At 39.8% G+C, this 19,984-nt stretch overlaps 1 protein-coding gene across 4 annotated transcripts in view; it reads right to left on the bottom strand.

Annotated features, from left to right (window-relative positions):
* LOC114050461 (hyccin-like) overlaps positions 1 to 19,984 on the bottom strand; it is a 114,483-nt gene that overhangs the window by 8,445 nt on the left and 86,054 nt on the right. For all 4 annotated transcript variants that reach the window (XM_027872174.1, XM_027872171.1, XM_027872173.1 and 1 more), the window contains 2 exons: positions 18,303 to 18,390; positions 17,683 to 17,842 (listed from right to left, as the gene is read on the bottom strand). In XM_027872174.1, the coding sequence (XP_027727975.1) occupies positions 17,683 to 17,842; positions 18,303 to 18,390 (248 nt within the window). The remainder of the gene's footprint in view (positions 1 to 17,682; positions 17,843 to 18,302; positions 18,391 to 19,984) is intronic.

Raw genomic sequence — 19,984 nt, 5'->3', positions numbered from 1 at the left:
TTGCTTTCTCTAATTAATATTTAGAGAATTTTCTCATATGACTACAGATAGCTTTGATTTCTTTTGAAAATTGCCTGTTTATATCCTTTGACCACTTATCAATTGGGGAATGGCTCTTATTTTTATAAATTTGCCTCAGTTCTATACTCAGTATACATTTGAGAAATGAGACCTCTTATCAGAGATTATAAAATGTTTTGATATTATGTCATTGTCTATGGTATCTGATTATCCCTCTTAATTAGGTCTGTTAATGCTTTTGCTTTGTCTGAGATTATGATGGCTAGCTCTGCCTTTTTTTTTTATTTCAGCTGAAGCACAACAGATTCTGCTCCAGCCCTTTATTTTAACTCTGCGTGTGTCTTTTTGTTTCAAGTGTGTCTCTTGTAAACAACATACTGTTGGATTCTGGTTTCTAATCCATTCTACTGTCTGCTTCTGTTTTATGGGTGAGTTCAACTCATTCACATTCACAGTTATGAATACTAACAGTATATTTCCCTACATTCGATTTTCTTCTATTTCTTCTTCCCTATTTTTATCCTGTCCCTCCCTCAAAAGTCTATTTTGCTTCTAACCACTGCCTCCCTTAATCTGCCCTCCTTTTATCGTTGCCACCATTGTTCCCCTTTCTCTTACCCCTTTCCCCTCCTATTTCCCTACTGGGTAAGTTACATTTCTATACACAACTGAGTGTGTCTGTGTATATATTCTTCCCTCTTTGAACCAACTTGACGAGGGCGAACCTTACCCCCATTCTCCCCTCCACTGTAAAAGCTCTTCTGTGCGCCCCTCCCTCCCACCCCCACTCTTTCTCCCAGTACTACCTCTTTCTCACCCCTTCATTTTTTGGGCAGAGATCATTCCAACACAGTCAACTTATACCCATGCCCTCTGTCTATGTAAACTCCTTTTAACTGCCCTAATAATGATGACATTCTTAGGAGTTACATGTATCATCTTCCCACATAGGCATGTCAACAGTTTAACTTTAGTGAGACCCTTATGATTATGCTTTCATGTTTACCTTTTTATGCTTCTCTTGAGTCTTGTGTTTGAATGTCAAAATTTCTATTCAGCTCTGGTCTTCTCATCGGGAATGCCTGAAAGTCCTGTATTTCATCAAATGTCCATTTTTCTACCCTGAAGGATTATACTCAGTTTTGCTGGGCAGGGTATTCTTGGTTGTAAGCCCCACTTCTTTGACTTATGGAATATCATATTCCAAGCTCTCTGCTCCTTTAATGTGGAAGCCATTAAATCTTGTGTGATCCTGACTGTAGCCCTACAATATTTGAAGTGTTTATTTCTGGCTGCTTGAAATATTTTTCTCTTTGACCTGGGAGCTCTGGAATTGGGTTCAATACTCCTAGGAGTTTTCATTTGGGGATCTCTTGCAGGAGATGATAGGTGGATTCTTTCAATTTCAATTTTACCCTCTGGATCTAAGACATCAGGGCAGTTTTCCATGATAATTTCTTGAAACATGATGTCTAGGATCTTTCTTTGATCACAGTTTTCAGATAGTCCAATAATTCTTAAATTATCTCTCCTTGATCTATTTTCCGGGTCAGAAGTTTTTTTCCAATGAGATATTTCATATTTTCTTATAATTTTTTTCCTTCTTTTGACTGTTTTATTGTTTCTTGAGGTTTCATTGAATCATTAGCTTCCACTTGACCAATTCCAATTTTTAAGGAATTATTTTCTTCAGTGAGACTTTGTACCTCCTTCTCATTTGGCCTAGTCTTCTTTTTAAGGAGTACTTTCCTTCAGTGAATTTTTCTTTCTTTTATCATTAGGCCAATTCTCTTTTTATTTTCCTCAATTTTTTTTTGTGCCAAGCTGCTAATTTTCTTTTCATAATTTCCTTGCATCACTTATTTTTCCCCTAATTTTTTTCCTCTATCACTTTATTTTTTTTTCTTCAATGCTTCAGGAATTCTTGTTGGGCTTGAGTCCAATTAGCATTTTTCTTTGACTCTTTATTTGTAGCTGTTTTCACATTGTCATCTTCTTCTGAGTTTATGTCTTGGTCTTCCCTGCCACTGTAGTAACTTTTTATAGTCCAATTCTGTTGTTGTTTTCTCATTTTTTTGGCCTATTTCTTGACTTTGAATGAGTTTGAGCTCTGCTCACCTTGGGGTATCCCAAGCATCAGGCTTTTTCACACTGTTGTTTTCAGGGCTTAGTTCAGGGGTTTACAAATTTTTGGTGCATCTTTATCTGCACTCTGGTCTTTACCCAGGAAGGGTCCCTAGTCCCCAGTAGTCACAAATGCTAGTGCTCTCTTTGCCTTGGAACTGTGAATAGTGCCCCACTCCCCTCCAACACTCCCTTCTGCTCTGGAACTACAACTCAGAACTGTGTATGGGCAACAGAATAACCATTCAGTGCCACTTGTACCCAGTTCCAGTAAAGGGTCCCCTGTAATCTCTTTCTGACCGGTTGTCCAACGCCCTTGCCATCTCTGGGCTAAGATCTCCCAAAGCTGTTGTGTTTGCCCTTGCTGTTGCCATGTGTATGGGCTCTGGACAGGCCTCCACAATGGTGTCACAAACATCTCTTGCTGACCTCCTAAGACTTCTTAGGCTGGAAAAATGAATCATCCTGACTTTTTGTTGGCTCTGCTGCTCCAAAATTTGATTTGAGCCATTATTTTAAAGTTGTTTGCAGCGGAATGTTGAGAGAATTCAGCTGGGTTGCCTCTATTCAGCCATCTTGGCTTCACACCTCCTCCCAAATAGGCATTTGATAAATGCACGTTGAGTTGAATTGGGAAAAATATATTTCTTCAAAGAAAATAGGTATCAGTCTTAACTAGGAAAAGGGAACAGAAATAGGTCCAAGGATACTCATAACAGCACTTTTTTTTATATAGCAAAGAACTGGAAACAAAGTAAATTCCCTTCAGTTGAGGAATAGCTAAAGAGTCAGTCAACAAGCTTTTATTAAGCACCTACTGTGTGCCAGGCCATGTGTGAAACACTAAGGATACAAAGAAAGGCAAAAGATAGGCAATTCCCTCAAGGAATCTGTAGACTAATGGGGGAGACAACAAGCAAATCAAAGTACAAACCAACTGCGGACAGGGTAAATAGGAAGTGATCAACAAAGAAGGGACGAGAAATAAGAGGAGGTGGGGAAGGTTTCTTGTAGAATAGATTGTGGCATATGAATGGCACATAGAAAACACTTAATAAACGTTCATTACTTATCTTTTTGCAGCATAAGAAATGATGAAATTGATAGATTCAAAAATATGGAAAGACTGGTTTGATTCGTGTGACCTAATACAGAACCAGACAACCAATTAAGCAATGATCACCATAATAATGTGGAGGAAAATGATTCTGAAGGATTTCAGAACTCTGATCACAGCAGGGACCCATCCTAACTTCCAAACAATGACAAGTCGGTAGAGAAGTAGAAAGAGGAGAGGCTAAGGGTGTGCCGTAAGACATACACTTTCAGACACGGTCAATGTGTTGATCTGTTTTGCTTGACTATACATGTTTGTTACAAATGGAAGGCTTCTACTTGGTTGGCGGGGCGGGGGGGAAGAAGAGGAGATGTTGGATTAGTGGGTAGTGATAGGGAAAAAGGGCATCAACAATTTTTAAAACTTCACCAAAGAAAACAAAAAAGAATTACAGAAGGGGACACAAAGAGTAATTCTGTTACTATCTTGTTAATTTACTCTGTGTGCGAGTATAATTTTTAATAGTATTTTATTTTTTCCCAATTACATGTCAATACAATTTTCAGCATTCATTTTTAAAAGATTTTGAGTTCCAAATTTTTCTCCCTCCCTCCCCTTCCCTCTTCCAAAAATGGTAGGTAATTTGATACAGGTTATATATGTGCTATCATGGAAAACATATTTCCATATTAGTCATAGTTGTGAAAGAAGAAACAGATCAAAAGGGAAAAAATACACAAAAAAGAATAAGTAAGTGAAAAAGAGTATGCTTTGATCTGCATTCAGAGTCCATCAGTTCTTTATCTGGATGTGGATAGATTTACCTTTGTGAGTCCTTTGCATTTGTCAATTGTGCTGCTGAGAAGAGCTGAGTCATTCATAGTTGATAATCACACAATGTTGCTGATATTGTGTACAATGTTTTCCTGGTTCTGCTCGTTTCACTTAGAATCAGTTTATACAAGTCTTTCCAGCTTTTTCTGAAATCTGTATGCTCATCATTTCTTATTGCACAATAATATTCCATTACATTCATATACCACAGCTTATTCAGCCACTCCCCAACTGATTGGCATCCCCTCAATTTCCATTATTTTATCACCACAAAAAAAGGCTGCCATAAATAGTTCTGCACATATAGGTTTTTTTCCTTTTTTTATGATCTCTTTCGAATACAGACCAAGCAGTGGTATTGCTGGATCTAAGGGTATGCATAGTTTGGTTGCCCTTTGGGCATAGTTCCATATTGCTCCCCAGAATGGACAGTTCACAACTCCACCAACAGAACATTAGTGCCTCAATTTTCTCACATTCTCTCCAACATTTATCATTTTCCTTTTTGTCATATTAGCCAATCTGATAGGTATAAGGTGGTACCTCAGAGTTGTAATTTGCATTTCTCTAATCAAAAGGATTTAGAGCATTTCTTCATATGCCTATAGATAGTTTTGATTTCTTCATCTGAAAATTGCCTGGTCATATCCTTTGATCATTTGTCAATTGGGATATGGCTTGTGTTCATATATATTTGACTCAGTTCTCTATACAGTTGACAAATCAGAACTTATCAGAGACACTTGCTGTAAAGATTGTTTCCCACCTTTCTGCCTTCCTTCTAATCTTGGTTGCATTGGTTTTATTTGTGCTAAAGCTTTTAAATTTAATATGATCAAAATTATCTATTTTACATTTCATAATGCTTTCTATTTCTTATTTGGTCATAAACCTGTAACTCACTTAACTTCTCCTTTAAGAATTTGGATGCTATATCACTTGGTGCATATATGTTTAGTATTGATATTACTTCATTGTCTATGGTACCTCTTAGCAAGATATAGTTTCCTTCCTTATCTCTTTTAATCAGGTCTATTTTTGCTTTTGCTTTGTTGGAGATCAGGATTGCTATTCCTGCCTTTTTTTTCTTACTTTAGCTGAAGCATAATAGATTCTATTCCAGCCCCTTACCATTACTCTGTGTGTGTCTTTCTGCTTCAAGTGTGTTTCTTATAAACAATATATTATAGGATTCTGGTTATCTACTCTGCTATCCACTTCTGTTTTTTGGGAGAGTTCATCCCATTCACATCCATAGTTATGATTACTACTGTGTACTTCCCTGCATCCTATTTTTCCTTCTGTTTGTCCTCTCTTTCACCCTCTCCCTCCTCAATAGTTCTGTCTACTGTCTCCCTGGTCTGTTCTCTCTTCTGTCCTCCTCCCCTCCTACTTGTCTGTTGGGTAAGACAGATTTCTATATTCAATTGACTCTTTGAACCAATATTGATGAGAGTAAGGTTCAAGTGAAGCCCATCACCTACTCTCCCATATTTCCCTCTACCATAATAGGGTTTTTCACACCTCTTCATGTGAAATAATTTACCCCATTCTACCTCTCCCTTCTTTCTGCACCCAGTGTACTCCTCTTTCTCATCCCTTATTTTTTATGTCATTCCCTCAAATTCACCTTATATCCATACCTTCTAGGTATATTCCTTCTAGCTGTACTATTAGTGGCAAAATTTTTAAGAATTACAATTATCATCTTCCCACATAGGGATTTAAACAGTTCAGCTCCACTGAATCCCTTATGTTTTCTTTTCCTTTTTTACCTTTGTAGGCTTTTCTTGGGTCTTGATATTGGAAATCAAATTTTTTGTTCAATTCTGGTCTTCTCCTTATGAAAGCTTGAAATCTTTCTATTTTATTGAATGACTATTTTTTTCCTTGAAGTATTATGCTTCATTTTGCTGGGTAGGTGATTCTTGGTTGTAGTCCTAGATCCTTTGCCTTCTGGAATATCATGTTCCATGACCTCTGATCCTTTAATGTTGCATTTGCTAAGTCCTGTGTAATTCTGATCATGGTGCCCCGATATTTGAATTCTTTCTGGCCACTTGTAGTATTTCTTCCTTGACCTGATAGTTCTGTAATCTGGCTATAATGTTCCTTGGATTTTTTATTTTGGGATCTCTTTACAGATTGGTGAATTCTTTCAATGCCTATTTTGCCTTCTGGTTCCAGGATATCAGGTCAATTTTCCTTGATAATTTCTTGAAAGATGCTGTCCAGGTCCTCCTTTTGCTTATGATTTTCAGGCGGTCCAATGATTCTGACATTTTATCTCATGGATCTGTTTTCCAGGTTAGTTGTTTTTTCCAATGAGGTATTATCTATATATCTATATATATATCTATATATATATATATGTGTGTGTGTGTGTGTGTGTATGAATATATATATATATATATATGGATATGGATATTTTCATTCTTTTGAATTTGTTTGATTCTTGATGTTTCATAGAATCAGTAGCTTCCACGTGCCCAATTCTAACTTTTAAGGAGTTGCTTTCTTCAGTTAGCTTTTGTATTTCTTTTTCCATTTGGTCAATTGTACTCTTTAAGGAGTTGTTTTCTTCAGTGGATTTTTGTCTCCTTTTCCATTTGGCCAATTCTACTTTTTATTTAATTAATTAATTAATTTAATTATTAGGGCAATTAGGGTTTAGTGACTTGCCCAGGGTCACACAGCTAACAAGTATCAAGTGTTTGGTCTGAGGCCACATTTGAACTCAGGTCCTCCTGACTTCAGATTCAGTGCTCTATCCACTGTGCCACCTATCTGCCCCCCAATTCTACTTTTTAAACAGTTGCTTACTTTTTCTAAGCTATTGGCTCTTTCTTCATAATTCTCTTGTATTATTCTCATTTCTTTTCCCAATTTTTCTTCTGCCTCTCTTATGACTTTTAAGCTCCTTTTTGAACTCTTCCACAAATTCCTTCTGGGCTTGAAACCACTTCCAGTTTTTGTTTGGGGTTTTGCCTGTAAGTGTTTTGATATCATTGACCTCTTCTGAGTTTGTGTCTTGTCACCATAACAACTTGCTATGGTCAGATTCCTTTCTTGCTGTTGTTGATTTCTGCTCATCATTTTTTGGCCTTTTTCCTTTATTTTAAATTTGAGCTCAAGTCCTGGGGCACTGTCTCAGGCTTCTTGTGCCAGGGACTACAGGCCCTGACTGTTTACTTGTGCTGTACTGATGTTCCCCTGAGGCCTATGGGGGGCCCTCATGTCTGGTGCTGTGCCAAGGGGGTGGGGTAAGGAGGTTGCTGGTGCTACTGGAGGCCATAGGGGTCTGGCAGCTTTTCTGGTGCTAAGCCAGGGTCCTAGTGCTGGTGTCTGGCACGTGCTGAGGCCAGTGGGGTGTTTCTGTATTTCCCTAGGGCTACACTGAAGCATGTGGAGGTCTGGTTATTGGCAGCTGGTTACTCTGAAGCCCATGGAGGTTCTTGAAGTTGGAGTTTGCCAGTTTTCCCTGGCTATGCTGAGGCACATGGGAAGTCCTTGTATTGGCACTCGCCTGCTCCCACAACACTGGGGCTCAGGATCTCCCACTGGTTTGTGAGGTGGGGCTTGCAGCTGGCATGCTGGGACACTTCCTATGCTGGACTGCGTTCCCCTTTTACTCAAGTGAGACAGACTTTTCTTTCCAATCTTCCAAGCTTCTTGGGCTAAAAGATTGTTTCACCCCGTCTTTTTGCTGGTTCTGCTGTTCTAGGATTTGTTTCAGGGTGCTATTTTATGGTTGTTGGAGGTAAATATGGGAGAGTTACGGCAATTTATTTCGCGCGTGTGTGTGTGTGTGTGTATACATATATATGTAAAACATATACATACACATATACACACACATATATATTTTAAACTGTTCATAAAAGAAGTTTACTGTGTCGTCTTCTTTCTTGTGCTCTGTATAATTTAATATTTGTATTTGCTGACTATTGTTAAGTTCACAATAAAATAAAAAAACATAATATTTCATCCGGGATTTGAAGGAATGTAAAATGGAGTGGGAAGGATACTTTCTATGGAAGGAATAGCATAAGCAAAGAAATGGATGGAGAAAAGTGCAGGGAACAGTAATAAGACTTAAGCATAGGTTGCATGAAATGAAGACAGAAAGGTAGGTGGGAAGTGCATTGCAAAGGGCTTTGAATGTCTGGCTACAGAATCTACACTAGGGTTTCCAACCCTCTTGAGGATGAAGATTAAAAAAAATCGGGCCTCAGACACTTGACACTTATTAGCTGTGTGACCTTAAGCAAGTGACTTAACCCCACTGCCTAGGAAAAACAAACAAACAAACAAAAACAAAAAAAAACAAACAAAAAACCCTACAACCCTTGTATAGTAGTTGCACTATTACTATTAAACTAATAAAATACATGATCATAAAATAAGCTGCTCAAAGAGTTCTGTATGTTTTTAAATGAATTTGTATTTCATTAGCCATAACAGGACATACCTTCATTTGAAAAACTGTAACATGGGCATGTAAAAGACATTTATTCAGCCTACAGCAAATCTATTTGCTTATTATGGACTCTGCCCCTAGTCCCAGGGCCATAGGCACCCCCCTGTTTGGATGACATCCTGCATACAATGAGGAGGAGCCCCTGAAGGTTTCCTCAGAAAGAGAAGTTACCTGAGCCTAACACAATGAGTTGGAGAGTAAGCAGTGTGTCTAGGGTGCATTTGGGTAGAGATGTGAGCTGGGGACACCAGTTATGAGTCCAGTACGATGATGAAGATGAGAGGGTGAATTAAATGACTGAATGAGGACAATGGGAGAAGAATGAAGAGTTAGGACATTCTATAAGAGCTACTACTGAGAGAAAATTGACAGGATTTATCTACTGACTGGATGGAGATGGGTTCAGGTAGGAAAAAAAAGACTAAAGATAACTAGGGTTTTTCAACCCAGGAGACCAAAAGAATGGGTTTTCATGAACGTAAACAGGGAAATAAAGAGGTGGGACAGGTTCTGGAGGAAATGCTAAAATCACTTTGGATATGTTAAGTTTGAGGTGATAACAGGAGATCTAGGCAGATGTGTCCAACAAGGCAATTAGAAATATGGAAAATTGTTCTTGAGAAAGCTTAAGAGGCTGAAGTTTCTGAAGATTTAGGAGAGAGGTAGAGAATTGATAGTCTTAAGCCAGAGGTTCTCAAAGTGTGATCCAAGGACCCCTAGAAGTCCCTGATATTCTTTAAAGGGTGAAGTCAAAACTATTTTCATAATGATACCAAGACATTCTGATTTTTAATATGGTAAATACTGATAGATATAATCAACCACAGAAGTAAAAGATCTTTGGGAAGGAAGTCCTCAATATTTAAGAGAGTAAAGGGATCCTGAGACCAAAAAGTTTGAAAGCAGCTGGTCTAAGCCATGAGAATGGAAGAAATCACTAAGGGCAGAGAGAATAGAAAGAGGAAGGCAAAGAAGCAGAACTCTGCAGAAACCACCCACATTTAGATGCTGTGGGAGAAAGAGAAAACACTGAAGGAAACATGGGATAGGAAGAGAACCAGGAAATACAGTATAAAAACAAACTCAAGATTTTCAAGACTGCGGAGGCTGTCAGTATCAAATCAGCATTAACCCCTGAATAAGTTATTTGAGAATAACTAACATTTTTAAAAGTAATAATAAGATCCTGCCTCTGTTTCACTGGTTCAATAAGCTTAAATGTTCATTTGCTGACTAAGAGTAGATGGGTCTTTAGAGATTTTAGGTAATAGCTTACTTTGATTATTCTTTTCATAAGCTGAAATAATAATGTAGCATCTATAATTGTATTAATTTAAACAACCATAAATGATTGAACAAGTTGTAATATACATGAATGTAATGTACATTCATGTAATGAACATGAATGTAATGGAATACTTTAGTGCTGTAAGAAACGATGAGCAAGCAGACTTCAGAAAAACCTGGAAAGACTTATATGGTCTGATGCTGAGTGAAGTGGGCAGAACCAGGAGAATGATGTACATAGTAACAGCCACGTTGTGCAATGACTAACTTTGATAGACTTAGCCCTTCTCAGCAATGCAAGAATCTAAGACATCTCCAAAAGTCCCATGGTGGAAAATGTTATCCACATCCAGATAAAGAACTATGGAGTCTGAATGCAGATCATAGCATACTATTTGCTCTTTTTTTTTCTTCTGTTTTGTTTCTTTTTTCTTGTGGTTCCTCCTATTGGTTCTAATTCTTCCTTACAACATCACTAATGTGAAAATATGTTTAATAACAATGTATACGTAGAGCCTATATCAGATGGCACGCTGTCTTGGGGAGGGAGATGGGGAAGGAGGGGGGAGAAAATTTAAAACTCAAAAGCTTCTGGAAGTTAACGATGAAAACTAAGAACAAATTAATTAATTTTAAAAAATTTAAACAACCATGTTTCTACCAATCACTCTGCTGTGTACACAGCGCTTTCTTTCTAGAGTGATGCCTTGATTGCCGATCTATTTCACTTTCCATTGTAATGCCGTGAAAAAGAGTAATGTTCTCATCACCACATGGAGGGAAGGAAACTGAGGCAGCATGGGGATGTGAAATGACTATACCACTAACTCTAGGGGAGGCTGTGGTGATGCTGCTGCCTGGTCCTAAGTTTTTGAGCATGAATCCCACTGTACCTTAGAGACCGAATGTGCTCTGACTTCTTAGTAAATGTTTACAGGTGAAAACAGTGAGTTTTTAGTCTTTAGAGCAGTCCCGAGTTCATTTTAGCTGCCTGTTGTACGATTGGGGCTGCCAGAACACAGGTGTCTGTGACATAGAAACTATGGTCTGAAGTTCTCAACTAGGAAAAAATGGGTACAAAGCTTGAATCAACAATGTTAAGATGCCCCAATTCAATTCCAGATATTAGGGCCAGGGCCACCACTTGCCTGAGCAATGCTGAGTCGGGCTGTGGCTTTGCAGACCGAAGGGCTACTCCCGGGCTGAGGGGCCAATGGATCCAGGAACCAGCACTGACAGAAAGGAGTCCAGCCTGCTCCTCCTGCTGCTTTATTCCTTAGTTCCACCATCTGGTAATTGTGAAGTCCAGGTGGGGCATTTATATGTGTGTGTATGTGTGTATACACATGTATACATGTATGTGTATACATATATGCATGTGTACGTATACACACGTGTGTGTACATGAATGGTAATTAAAACATTTTATGTTAACTCTATCTTTGTCCCAAAAAACTAAAAATTACTTCCTGATGCTAACTCATGAATTTTAACATTGCCTAGGTAAAGTGGTCAAATAGCAACTCATTACCAATTAAATTACATTTTGTAAATGCGTAAACTAAGGTACTGAAAGAATTTTTTTTTCCTAAAAATCACATAAGTACCAGTTAGAATAATTTAGGCCTGATGTGTCTTTATTCACTAGAACTTGCTATTCTTTTAACTGTTAAGATTTTAAATAATATGTTTCTAAACCTGTTTTGGGATATATTTAACACAAATAATTATATTTGATTTTGTAAATAAACCATAGCAGCCATTACAGCTTTATATAACAACAAAAAAACCCATTTACCGAACATGTTCAAATTTTCCCAAAATAATAACTCTACATAAAACCCAGTTTGACTAAAGCTCATTAACATGAGAATTTTAGCTTTGTATGTATTTATTTTTTTCTACAAAAATTTAAGGAAAACTGTTAAAAAAAAAAAAAAAGGTGATTGGGGTCCAAATCAACTCCTGCACAGTACTGAGCTATATTGGTCCTATGTAAAGAGCTATCAGATATGTTGCTATGAATCTGGGAAAGCATCTCAGCTAAGTAGGAGCCTCCAGCGTACCAGCCATCGTTCCCAGTCGTCAGAGGCAGAAAGCTGGCAAAAACCAGCTTTTTTCATTTGCTGTTTTGAAGTTAACCATCTCCTATTATAATTCAAATGCTTTCCCCCAACCACCTCTTCTGGAGTATCCTCCTGCCGCCAAGGCCAGCCCTCAGTGTGAGCCCAAGATCCTCGTCTCTCTCAGAGTCTGTTCGTTTCTTTGCTCTTCCCAATCTGTACTTTTTCAGATTCAATTGTGTTTGCTTCCTTAATAAAGATGCTCTCTCTGCCTTACTAGTTCTCATGACTGCAAACTGTTCCACTTGTCATTATGCAGGAGGCAAGGACTCGTAATGGCTTTTAGATCCTGCACTGTTTTGATCTAATCGAAATGGTTTTGTTAGTTTCTCTGAACTTTCAAAATTCTGGGAAATTAAGCATCCTCAAACTCTCAGAGTGCTTAGACCGTCAAATTTGAAAACCAACAAAAAGAGTAGATTTCTCACCTTTCGATGGCTTTTCCCTACCTGTAGCAATTACAATGGATTCCACAGCTGTGGTTTGGACTCCTGAGGTTGTCTAAGCCTAAACATCTAGCCTTATCACTCTTAAAAATATAACTCAGTTGCATTTAGTACAACCATCTAAGGGCAGAGTAAAATTCCAACATCCAATCATTCAAGAAAGGGTCTTTGTTCCATCTAACTCCCTGCTCCTGCAATGAATCCTGCTCCCGGATCCACACTGTGTTTTCTATACCCAAGTCCTGCGTTAGCTTATGTTCTTATGCAAATATGTCACTTGCTTCTGAAAAAACGAGATAATAGGAAAGGATTCTGAAAAGTCACCAAGCTCGGCATTGTAACAAATATTAGATAATAACATTAAGAAGACTATCTCCTTCAGAGCTGCAAACATACTTCTTACCCAATAGATCACTACCATCAAATGACAGTCCTACTGTCATGCATGGTACTGGGCTAAATAATCCTTATGTTTGCTACTTTAAGTAAATTCAATGTATAAACATCCAAAATTACAAAGAAAAACATTAAAAAATTTTTTTTGTCTTACAAAACGATTTACCATAAGATCACTTTAAAAAGTAAGCTCCTCCAATGGTTTCAAAATGAGACTTGATTTCTAAAAATCTGATTTATATATGATCTCACAGGAATAATGACACTGCAAAAACCAAGGCACACCTAAGCAAAGCAAAGTCAGTCCCTAGAGAGACTGACACACTGCAACCTCAATACTGACATAAGCATCCAAGTTACAAAAAAGAGTGAATAATCATAAAGATTTGGAGTCCCATTTATTTACTAAGTGAATCCTTTGGCTGGAGAATAATCTAGTAAAAAACAACCAATCGTTTGTAAATATACCTTAACTAAGGCAAACCATAATTTTGACACTTAAATATTTTTTTGAAAATATTTTCAAAGACAGAAAGAAAGATACCTAGAGCACTACAGGCACAGGGAGCAGGACTAGGGGACGGAATGAGGAAGCCACACAGAGAGCACAGAAATGAGTGGCCAAGAAAGGCTGGGAGCACAAAGGGGCAGAAGATGAATGAGGTTAACTTATGTGGATCTGCTGGAAACTGAGAGTGAGAGGTATTCAATGCAAAAGATGGCAAGTTGTCGCTTCAGGATTGAAAGGTGAGTGAGAAAGGCTTTGGGAGTGACATCTGGGACTGCCCAGGGGAGGGGGCAGGGCTTCACCAAGCTGAACGCCATCTCACTTGGCATCAGCACCACAGCTTTTGTTCCTCTCTTCTCTCTCCTAACCTAGAACACCAAATCTTACCTTATTTAATGCTTCTTTTCTTCGGTCTTTCCCCTTCCCTCAACCCTTTCTCACCTTCATATTCTGCCTTTCCCCCTTCCGGTCTCCCTCCCATCTAGAACCGGCCCAGCCTTGGAAACAGCTGGGCCGGGTTACTCCCTCGCCTGGAATGTTTCCTCCTTCCCCTGAGCCATCTTCTCCACCCTTGAAGAAATAATACAAACTGAAAAGTGTCAGTAATAAATAGAGATAATTCTTAAACTGTCATTGAGAGGTAAAAATGACCACTCCATGTTCTAATGCTATTCTGAAAACATCTGCACCGAAAGAAAATTATTACATTTTAAATAACTTCTCAAATCTTCAAATTAAAAAGAAAAGTTTTAAAAAACAAGACTGAATAATTGTGTCCAAACAACACTGGTTGAAAAGTGAAATATTCTGAAGACTAGTTAAATTTCCTGTCATGTGACCCCCAATCCCCAAAAGCTATCTCCATAGAATGAATATATGAAAACACCCACCCACCTACACACACACACACACACACACACACACACACACACACACACACGTCTGGTCAGATGGCTTCCACTGTATCTAATGCCACTTGCCTGGCAGTCAGGACTGGAAAGTGAGGGGCAGGACACACGTGGTCAGAGAATGGAGTGAGACAAAAGGTAACATTAGGAAAGTGAAATGCAGAGATGTGAGTAACAGTAATAAAAACTTCCCCAAGAACTGGAAGCTAAGAAACAACATTAAAACTTCAGCACTTCACGACATGTGCTATAAAAAAGGCTTTTGGGTAGTCGTAGACACACTTTCCTTGCAGAGACATTGTTCAAGTGATTACATTCCTAAAGATGCCCAGGTCTTAACTTAGTTCCAGAACGTGTTTTTAAATGTTCATAAATTAAGATAATTCATAGGAATATAGTTTAGATGGTTAAGACTTAAGTAAATTTTCAGAAGCCATAATAATAAGTGTATTTTCAGTCACTGAAAACGGTCTGAAGTAATACACCCCTCTGTATCATGCCCCAAGTGTAGGGCAATCTTTTGTGGGTCTGTTTCTATGGAGAGACAGTCTCTGATGCCAGCCCCAAGGTCTCTTTTCAGAGGGAAATCTCCTTTTCTCTCTTCCTTCTTTCCCCTTGCTCTCCCCTCCCCCCATCCTTTCTGCCTGGAAACTTTGCCCCTGCTACGCCCCCACCCCTGCTCACCCACTTCTCACCTTACATCCTCAAATGGGTAGCAATGGGTAGACTGTCAGAATGGGGTAGTAGAAGAGAAGGGAAGGGGAAGAAGGAGAAGAAATAAGAAGAGGAAAAAGTGGCAGATGGGGAAGAAGAAAGAGGGAGAGCCAGAAGGAAAGAGGGCATCCTTTAACTTCCTAACTAGTCACCCTAGCTCCCTAGGCTGGAGCTTCTGGTCCCTATCCTTCAGACCACAGACATAAAGGCTACGGAGGGATCAACATTTTTAGTTCAGCAGAACTTGGGGACCAAAAGAGACAAAGGGAAATAAAGTCAATACTGTACCCAAAGAGGAATAGCACAGAGTGCCTGAGCAATCAGAGGAAAAGGTCCTGGATACAATGGACAAGGGGCTCGAAGAGGAGAATCCGGACCCCAAGGTCAGGCAAGCACTCACTGATAAAGCACTTCCTAGGTCCCAAACAATGAGCTAGCCACAGTGGGACAAAACTGGACTCTGGTTCTACTTTGTGGGACTGAAGTCCCCTTGGCTGTATATAACATGGACCCTCAGAGATTTTCATCAGTAAGACTGTCACAGTTAAGAAGACTCACCTTTGGGCTTCGGTTGCAGGGAGTGACCAATTAAAAGCAAGAAGGGTATGGGGGAAAACCAAGGCTTTTTTCTTAGGCCACAGCCTAAGAAAGAGCCCCCCAAGAATTGACAATGAGTTTGACAAGGCACCTGCTAGCCCAAAACAGGATCAATCCAGATCTAATGATAGAACCAAAAACATAAATGGTAAGGTGATTGATAGAGCAATCTCTTCTCTTAAGAAAAAGTTTAGGATTATGCTTGCAAAAAATACATTTTGTGAACTATGATTCTCATTTACTTTGAATATATTTTCTACACATATGGCTGGGTTTGAATTTTCTGGTTACTTTTTTTTTTTTTTTAATAAAGGAGATGTTTAGCCTAGAGAAGAAAAAACTTAGTGGGGAAACACACTTCTAGCTTAGAAATGCCTGGAGGGATGGCATGTGGACAAAAGAACCAGTCGTACTTTACTCGATCCCACAGAAGAGCAGCAGACCCAAAAGGGGCAATTACAGTGATGGCAGCCTCTCCAGCAACGGACCAGGGCTGCCTAGGAAGGTAGGGAGCTCCCTGTCCCCATGGGAGCCATGGGCTTGCTGAGCACACGTCAGGAAGGGTAAGCATCGGATTAGCCGCCTTCTGGGGTCTCTTGCAACACTGAGAATCCAGGCACCGGTTTTCAGCACCTGGGAAAGTTTCAATCGCGGTACGATTTCTTCTCTGTTTATCTTGGCAAGACAAGAAATTGGAAGGGAAAGACAAGATTCTTTACCGCTGGTTCCTTCGGTAGAATCTCCAGCTGATCTGCTGGAGAACGAGGCCCTTGTGGATTCTGTGATGGGCAGCTCACCGTGGCTGGCATGGATCGGAAGGAACCCATTGCTACGCTTACTGATGATTACAGCAACAAGCGAATCAATCTGCAATAGGCTATCATCTCCAATCAAGTGGGTTTCATCTTTTGTTCACTCCTCTCTGTGTTTAGGACAGTAGCATAGTTTTCTAAAATGACAAATCTCTAAGAGTAACTGCTATGTTTTAAAACAGAGAGTCACATATGGCTTATGTGTCTTAAATCACCAAACGATATCCTACTAATGGGAATTATCACCATTTTTATGCCTTTCTTGAAGTGCTTTCCAAAGTCTGGGGCACGAGTTTAAGTTATGGAAGAATTCACTGAAAAGAGAAAACTTCTTTACTTCAGTGGTCACTTCATCAAGCTCCAAAGTTTTGTCTATCAATCACTGTCCACCTCCTCGCTCACCCCCAAGGGCAGCCCCTGGTTTTCTCATTTGTCTCCTTTGCTTATTTTCCCTCAGTCCCAGAGACCAAAGCAGCAGCTGAAACCAGACTCACCGACAAGAACAGGAGCTACTAGGACTATCTTGGTCAACAGAAAGAGAGCGGGGAAATGGATTTTGTTTCATTTTCCTCCGCCTCCAAATAGACCCTTCCATATTGGAAGCTGCTCCCCAGGAAGGTCCCGCTCCCTTTCCCAATCTGGGATCACTCTTTGAGGAAGGGGGAGGGGAAGGTTGATGAAGAGGAGGAGGAGGAGGAGACCCATTAAGGACGAGTTAGGAAAGAGGAGAGAAGTAGAGAAGACAGCACTAAGAAACACTAGCAAACGCCAGCAAAATCTAAAACGATGAAAGTCACGAACTGTTGAAACAATGATAGAGTTTACAAAGAAAAATCTCATTCCAAAGAAACAGAAAGGCTCGAAGCTGTTGTTATATTGTGATATTCCTCAACAAGGGAAAAGGAAAAAACCATAAAACCACTGCTATTCGTTCTGTCTCAACCCCTACGCCTCCCTGCTGGCTTGGCCATTTAGCAATCAGAACCTTTATTAAGCAACATTCGGTGCATAGTCATTCACAGAAGCACAAAAGCCAAAAATATAGAATGAGTGCAATTACATTTTTCCATTTGAATTACACCTCTTCTATTTGAAATAAAAATGTCTGAGAAATAAATCAAAGCTAATTTTCATTCACTAACATGTTGTGCAGAGCATCTGTATGCACCAGGCATGTGAATTCTCCCTTGGGACTGAGGCATGCTTTGATAATAAATTAAGTCGATACTTAGAGGGTCATTAACACTTTCCAGGTCACCAAAGTTCCATTTACTTACATATTTCCATCCCTGAAGTAACACTATAAGGGAAAGATCACCTGGCTTATTAGTATTTCGCAATGAACAACACTCTTGTTAGAGCACACGCTCCTCACCGTGTCTTTTCCATCTATGCCCTCTTATTGACATGCTGGTTACAGCATTTCTGGATATTCGCGATGAAGTTGGTGTAATTTCAACCTGAATGCATCTTTTACCCTCCTTACTAGATTGCATGGCAACCGCAGGCAATGAAGTCTTTATTGCATTAGCAACCTAAGGAGGAAAGAAATTACTTAAATTATCAACATGAAATAAATAAATGTGTATACAACTTAAACTCCTATTACGCTTTTAAGGAAACGGATAAGGGAATAAATGTATACTCTCCAGAAGACACAAGCATACAAAGATGAAGTTAAAGTTTCCATATATTAAGTTAGATGCCAACTACTAACAAGCCAATACTTGTGGACATCACACACACGAATGGACAGACTGTAATGACTTATCACAGAGCCAGGAGGGCGCCCAGCGATGGTCTCAGGACGCTTTAACAATTACGGAGTTTCTTTTCATGCATAACCATTCATTGCCCTGCAAGACAAGGTGCTAAATGACTGAGAATTAGCAGAGTGTTTCAGACGTTGTGAACACGGGCTCCACTGCTTATCATAATTCAAAGCAGAGAAATCCCAGAGTCCAGCTGGAGTGGACTGAGCTGTGAAGCACGTACCAGCAGCGGTTCGGGATACAATTCCAACTGGGCTCGGTACAGGACATCTTCCAGGGCCGTCTGAGCCATATCCCATTCTCCATTATAACTACAAAAATTAAATCCAAAGTGTGTAACTTTCTTCATTAACTCTATATACACAAACAAAATCACAATCAAACATCACAACGTTTATCTTCCATGAGAGCGATGCCTAACCAGATTAGTGTACTGCCTCTCCATTCCACTCCCTGAAATAGTTTTAAATCTTTGAATTCCTTTTTAATGTATTAAGAAGCCTGTGAATATTAATACAAAAAAAATTTATGGATGTACCTTTTTTCCCTAAAGAATATTTTTCTATTTATAGAATGGCAGTCAGATAAACAAGGTACAACTTCAAAGTAGAACAAAATGTAGTCAGTTATATATCCTGGAATGAACATTTAGAGCACTGTTTGGTTAAACTGCCATACATCTCCTGCAGCATTTAATGGGATATGCCCTGTAACATTTGCCTTTTTATTCCTAAGTATTCTGATAAAGTCCTTAGGAAGTGTACATGACGCTCTTTTAACGGATAGACTAATTATTCCAACTTTAATGAAATGTAAGCTGCAAGTCTTACAGAGATATCAGGAGAAGCCCATGAAGATGAAGGGGCGTTTCAGAGACAGGACCAAGGCTGTCACAAGCCTGGCCTGGCCCAACGATTAGGATGGACAATGGATATGAGAGGCCCAACAATAAGGATGGACAATGGATAAGAGAGGCCCACTATCTGCACCCAAATCCAGGAGCTGGCACCTAGAAGGCAGCGCAGGAGCAGACTGGCTCGGCAGCTGGACTGAAAGCAGAAGGGAATGAGATGCTGCTACTGGAGGGTAAACCTGATGGCCCTCATCTCTTTTCGTGGCCATGTGTTAAAACAATGAGAGTTGGTGTTTGGATTTTCACCCAGAAGTTAGATGCAAGCGCCTTCATTCATTCAACAGCTTTCACTAAGCAGTTACTGTGTGCCACACACTGTGCTAGCTGATAGGGACAAAGAGACAAACATGAAAGAACTTTCCCCTGCCTTAAGCTTCCATTCTGTTGGAGACTCAAACAATAAATACATACATAGAAAAGCAACACAAAGTCATTTCGGAGGGCAGGTGGAGAGAGGCAGCACTGATACACTGGAATGAACGAATCAGGAAAGGCCTCCTGGAGGAGGTGGCGCTTGGGAAGGGGAAGAAGCCAAGGGAGGCAGGCAGGCATTTCTAGGCCGGAGGTGCACGCTGGGCCAAAGAATGAGATGCTGGATGGAATACCGCGAAGGGAGCAGCCAGCGGGCCAGCTGGACTACAAGCCGAGTATGTGAAGGAGTGGGCAGCGAGCCTAGAAAGGGAGGCTGGATACAGGATGCAAAGGGCTCGAAAGGCCCAACTTTAGAATTGAGATTTGATCCTAGAGGGAGCCAATTAAGCTTCCAAGAAGAAGGAGGAGGTGGCTAGGCCTGGGCTTTAGGGATGGTACATTGGCAGCCATGTGGAAGATGAAAAGTTTTCACAAAAAGACTTTTTAAAAAGTTCTCTATCTTCACTCAGGGATCAGAAATGTTCTGTGTGATGAGTGAGGGAGGCCACAAGGAAACATAGGATGGCACAGCCCCAGTCCGGTAATTTGTTTGGAATGTATCCACGTGGTTGGCCCAGGAG

This window comes from Vombatus ursinus, unplaced genomic scaffold (assembly GCF_900497805.2).
Source record: "Vombatus ursinus unplaced genomic scaffold, bare-nosed wombat genome assembly UNPS02014799.1, whole genome shotgun sequence".
NCBI classification, from domain to species: Eukaryota; Metazoa; Chordata; class Mammalia; order Diprotodontia; family Vombatidae; genus Vombatus; species Vombatus ursinus.
The sequence above is the reverse complement of the archived record's forward strand: the minus strand, read 5'-3'. Positions and strand labels throughout refer to the sequence as shown.